At 36.3% G+C, this 6,000-nt stretch overlaps 1 protein-coding gene across 3 annotated transcripts in view; it reads right to left on the bottom strand.

Annotated features, from left to right (window-relative positions):
• Nucleotides 1-2,745: 2,745 nt before the first annotated feature.
• PDE1C (phosphodiesterase 1C) overlaps nt 2,746-6,000 on the bottom strand; it is a gene marked incomplete at both ends in the record, with an annotated part of 503,660 nt that continues 500,405 nt past the window's right edge. For all 3 annotated transcript variants that reach the window (XM_080701934.1, XM_080701935.1, XM_080701936.1), the window contains one exon: nt 2,746-2,915. In XM_080701934.1, coding sequence (XP_080558060.1) covers nt 2,746-2,915 — 170 coding nt within the window. The remainder of the gene's footprint in view (nt 2,916-6,000) is intronic.

Raw genomic sequence — 6,000 nt, 5'->3', positions numbered from 1 at the left:
ATCCAAGAACCCTGATCATTGTTATTCTGGGAGTTTAATTGAGTTACATTGTCTCTCTCAACTTCATTTTCCTCAGCTATAAAACAAGGATAATAATAACACCTAACTCAGCATTGAACAGGGCCGGTCATATAGTGAGGACCCAATAAATATCTGTTGTTATTTCTTGGCAAGAGGGTAGAGTGTGGTAAAAAGAAATTAGGCTTCTGAGTTAGAGAGCTCTCTAACTCCAAATTACCAGTTCTTAACCACTAGCAACATAGCTTATCCAAAGAGGATAGAAACTAGGTCAATAATACTAGTGTTCATCTACTGACTAGTCCCAATATCTGGGACAAATTAATTAACAAATTAATTTCATAGAAAGGAAGATGTATTTTTTAAAAGGCTATTATCTACACAATTAAGAAGCAACTTGTAAAGGGTAAATTATATTATTAACCTTGAGAAGCTATTTAGGGTTGAGCAGTGTCAAACTTAGGGGCCTTTAACTTTTTTCAAATGATTTCCAGTGAGAAGGAAAAGATGACTCATAAACAAGAAAGTCCTTTAAAAGCATATTTTTATTTGCTGTAAGAATATAATCTGCATTTCTATACAATCCATTATGCAAAGAACCACAGAAGGAATTTTACAGGCGGTGCAGAATCTCAACATCTGTACATTTGCTTGACTGAAATATTAGCAAAGGTTGAAACAACATCTTAGAAGAAAGGAATACAGAAGGAATCAACTTTCTTGCTCAGTATCATGGCTTCCAGCAAAGAAGAATAGGCAAGAAAAAATAGCTAAACTGAAGCCAGCAAACTAAGGTTGAAGGTATTGAGAAATAGATAAGGAACATCTGAGGAAGCTTCCCTATTGTGTAGCCAAAGGGCTCTGTGTAGCCATCACTAAAGCATCTGTAGACAAACAGGTAAGAATCACCTGTCCACTTAAGTTAACGCTTGTCAAATAGATGCCATCAGCCTGCAGAAGGGTGTTCTCACCAAGACACCAGGCGAGTAGCTAAGAATTACAAGTGCCTCCCTTAACAGAAAGTCACAGTGATTTTTCTGTTTGTAGAGCAATCAAATTTCCCTGAAATACCATGACAGAACTCATTATAAATAAATTTCTCAGTAGCACAGTCATCACTAAACTTTGAAGCTTCCTCAACGTGGATAGGAGAGTCTATTGGAAATAAATTGTGAGGAATGAGAGAAGAGGACACTAATCCTTTACAATCAAGTCCCAAAGGAGATGGCCTCCATCAAGGACAACTCCTCTGTGGGATTGTCCTGGAAAGTGTGTCTTTAGTAGGGTATACTCTTAGCTACTTCTCTTGTGCACCTATAACTTGCCAGAGTCAGCCATAGCAATCAAAACCTACAATGCCATTAATCTCCATCACAAAATGCAGAGTGGGTATGCATCTCACTTTCTGGTTAAGCAAGATGAGACTTTTTAGAAATACACCATCCAACTAAAGACCTGAAATTAGTCATCAACAGAAAAGGATGGACAGCCAACCAGCATGATAGCAAAACTAGATTTTTCCACTGTTTCTGAGGGAACGGAAGTTATCTCTGGTCTTAAGCTTTTCCTTGCCATTATTGCTATTTTAGTCCAAAATTTTAGGGAAAGAAACTGCAAGTCTGAAATTGCTACCATGAAGAAGGGTTAGTTATGAAGCCTCCTACTCCACCAATACTCTGAGAGAAATCAGGATTTCAAAGGGCTTCAGATGTGTGGTTTATTGGGAATACTATCTAAAATTTAACTTAAGGGATCTTTAGGCTTACGCAGAAAAATGTGAATATAAGAAATTAAAACTAGATTCACCATTTTATACTCTCCTGTCTCAGTACCACCAAACAAAACCAAAAGCCTCTAAGGTGAATCTCAATCCTAGATTCCATAAAGCACAAGTTTCCCGTTGATTTCTGGTATCTTCTACTGTGGCACAAATAAAATAATTGGGGAAAACTGAGCCAAACGCATCCACTGGGAACCAAATCTTTAAAAGTGCACTGAGGCTACTGGGCATGAGAGGCATGAACAGAAGTTTAAAAAGGTTCCTCTAAGAGTGTTATGTTCTGAAGCATGGCTTTCATCTTGAATGCATTTTACTTTTAGAGTTACATATTTACTTGAATTTTAAACACATGTATTTGAATTTTAAATAAGTGTATTTAAAATCAGAAAAGATGATGTTTTTAGAAGTGCACTTCTGGGGGATACCTGGTACTGAACTCAGGGGCATTCTACCTCTGAGCTAGACACCCAGTCCTATTTTATTTTTTATTTTGCGGCAGGAGCTTGATAAGTTGTTCAGGTTAGCTTTGAAACTTGAATCCTCCTGTCTCAGCCTCCCAAGTACTGGGATTAGTGGACCACTCTGTTCAGCTTAGAATTACGTTTCTTAAATATGATGATAAATATAAAGCTAAATAGGATGTGTCATTTTAGTGGTCCAAGTTGGACTTTGAAAGACCTAAACAATAAAAGCCACATAATACAACCCGTTTACTAGGTGTTGGCTGGAATCTGGGTTGACCCCAAAACTAATGACTGATGAGTCATCTGTAGAAGAGTGACAAAGGGGAAAAACACATACCACCTTCATTTTACCTTGATGGGATCAACCATGAGGGTACCTGCCCCACTCCACTCCAAGGGCCTGGGAGGCGTGTCTTGCTGTGGCCAATGAGTGCTGAGAAACAGACCTGTGGGCCCTTTGCTCACTCTCTCCTTCCCCTTGATCTATTTTCTGTTCCAGTTATGTGAGATGTTCTGAATCTTTTTCATCTTGATTCTCTGATCCAGCATCTTGTATCTTGCAGGATGTTCATCAGTTTTCTTTGGAACTGAAGGTGCATAGGAGCTAGATGCGTAAGCAGGGCGTTTAAAATGACGCAATGGAGGCTTGATGACTGCAGGCCATGGGAAGGAAGACAGACAACCGTTAGCCTCAACAACGACATGGCACAGACTAAATATTGTGGCCAACTTAATCTCAACTCTAAGTCAAAAGGGAAAACAGATCTGGATTCTTACTGGGAACCATATTACTTCTAGGTGAATAAGCACATTATTATCGTGATCATTGACTAAATAAAAATAAGTAATTCCTGGAAAAAGACAGTGATGATTCCAATCCACAAAGGTTCTTGACAATGAATGGATGATGTTAAGGAAGTCAGAGAATGCACTGGGATTACTTTTGGGAATAGCAAAACAAATGCAGTGAGTTGAATTGTGTCATTGTCAACACCCTGTATTGTATGTAAGCTTTTAGGAGAATGGCATCGGGGAAAAGCACATACCACCTTCATTTTAACTTGATGGAGTCAACCATGGTAACACCAGCCCCACCTGTCTCTGAGGGTCTGAGAGGCATGCAATCCTGACGTGCTAAGTAAAATCACATCTCTGAGAAAATATTTGCAAAATACATATAAAGGTCTTATGTCTAAAATATAAAAAAGATGTCAAAACCTCCAAAGTTTTAAGGATACAAACTCAATTTAAAAATGGGCAAATATCTAAATAGAATCCTCTCCAAAGGGACTGTTATCAAATAAGCAAAGGAAAATATTTTCAATATTTTTCATTAACAAATTATAAATCAAAACAATGATTTTCTACTATATGCCTTTATAAAGCTGAAATCCAAAATCGTTAACAATTGCAACTGTTGGCAAAGTTCAAGAGAAACTAGAGCTCTCATTCTTGCTGATAGAAGTGTAAAATTGTGCAGCCACTTTTGAAGATAGTTTGACAGTTTTTTATGAAGCTAATCATAGTCTTATAATATGATGCAACAACTTATGCCCCGAGTTTGCCCAAATGATTGATAAATCTATATCCACACACAAAGACCTGCATATAAATTTTTGTCTAAAAAAAAAAAAGAAACCCCAACCTGGAAACAACCAAGATTTCCTTCAATGTATAAATTTTAATACATCTATACAATAGAATCCCATTCAGTGATAAAAAAATAAATGATTTATTAAGCCATACAAAGATATGGATGAATCTTAAATGCATATTGTTAGATGAAGTCGGCTGAAAAGGCACCATAATATATGATTCCATTTATAAGATACTCTTGAAAGGAAAAAAACTGTAAATATGATAAAAAAAAATCAGTGATTATCGGGGGATTGAAGAGAAGATTGAACAGGTAAAGCACAGAGGATTTCCAGCGCATTAAAACTTGAATATGGTGTTATAGTGGTAGGTACAGAACACTATGCATTTGTCAAAACTCCTAAGAACTTTGTAACGAAAGGAGTGATCATTAATGCATGAAAATTAAAAAATACTTAATAACTCATGAAAATCCTAAAATAGAATATAAAATATAGCAAAAGAATCTGACTGCATTGCAAACATAAGAAACAACCTCACTGAAGAAGATGGACAGCAAGATGCTTACCTAAATAACTTTGGATATGAGCAGAATCTCTAAAACAAAAGGCTATATCCTTACTGTCTTCACTGGTTGATAAAGTTGCTTCCCACAGCTACAGGTTAACAACTGTAACACCACTCTACATGCATGCATAATTGAACAAATATGTAAATGGTGAGCAGATAGAACTGTTGGTATGAAAATGAACAGATAAGCAAAATGAGAAGGCTAGCATGTTCCATTTGGTAATGGGTTAGACTTGGAGACATCAATATGAATTCATATTTTGCTTAGTAGAGATTTACAGTTATGTATAGAATATTTATAGTCATTTGTATATACATGAGTTAGCAAAGGTTTCCTTTCTATATCCACTGAAAAAACCTAGAAGCAATGATGCGTCTATAGACGTAGAAGCTTCAAAACCATGAACACACCTAGTATGTCAATCTATTTCTGATTCCATTCTCCAATAAAGGTAACAGGGACTCCTTGTAGAAATGACCAATTCTAGGACTGGGGCAAAAAAAATACAGATAATGCAGTTGGAAAATGTTATAAAGCCCATAAAATTAAAAAGTGCTCAAAAACAAATGATGGTAGGCAAAAGAGTTCAAAATAAAATTTCCACCAAATTGACAAATTTGGGACATTATGAGCAACAAAATAAGCAAGGCAGTATCAGATGATGACCCAAAATACAAAATACACTAACATAAATGATTTAATAAGAAAAGAATTGTGAGGAAATAGACAAATCTTGTACACAGAGTTCCAAATAATTTATGTACATATGCTCTGCTCATGAAGGAGAAACCTCAAATGTGGAATGAATACAGTTACATCTTTCTAAATACTATAATCTAGAAAGAGGACAAGATACTGGAAAGATATTTAATAAACACAGCTTCATCCAGAAGATCAAGATAACATCAACAGACATACAACTGGTCGTATGCATTCTTGGTATTATGTGGCAAATATTAATATTTTGTGATGTAACTAGAGCTTTAACCCAGTGGTCCTCTCCCCACAATACATAAACAATGAGAAAACATCAGATACATAAGCAATTCTAACAATGAAGAAACATCAGATAAATTCCAGTTGAGGGACATTCTATAAAATAGCTGACTGGTATTTCTCAAAAGAGTCATCAGAAATAGAGAAGTCTGAGAAATTCTCATAACTAAGAGAAGTCTAGGGAAACAAAAACTGAGTGCAATGCCATATGTTGCTCATATATCAGTATTCATCGTCCAATCACACTGAACAAAACAGACAGAAATCCCTGCCCTGGTAGGACTTCCATTCTGGTAAATCCCCTGAAACTTGGAATTCATTTATATCCCGGATAGGATTTCTAGGACAGAAAAAAGATATGAGGTAACAGCGAGGGGAGTGTGAGCTAAGTATGAAGATCAAAAAATGATAACAACAACAACAACAACAACAACAACAACAGCAGCAACAACAACAGTAACAATGTCCATCATCTAACCTACATTTCTGTAAGCAGAAAAGATACAGTACTGACTGATTCTTCTCCCCTCCCCTTTCTGTGTTTAGTCTCACATCACCCCTTCTTGGTTCTGCTG

The sequence above is a fragment of the Muscardinus avellanarius genome (genome assembly GCF_963383645.1).
Source record: "Muscardinus avellanarius genome assembly, chromosome: 9".
Classification (NCBI taxonomy): Eukaryota; Metazoa; Chordata; class Mammalia; order Rodentia; family Gliridae; genus Muscardinus; species Muscardinus avellanarius.
Note: the sequence above shows the minus strand (reverse complement) of the source record. Positions and strands in the feature narration are given on the sequence as shown.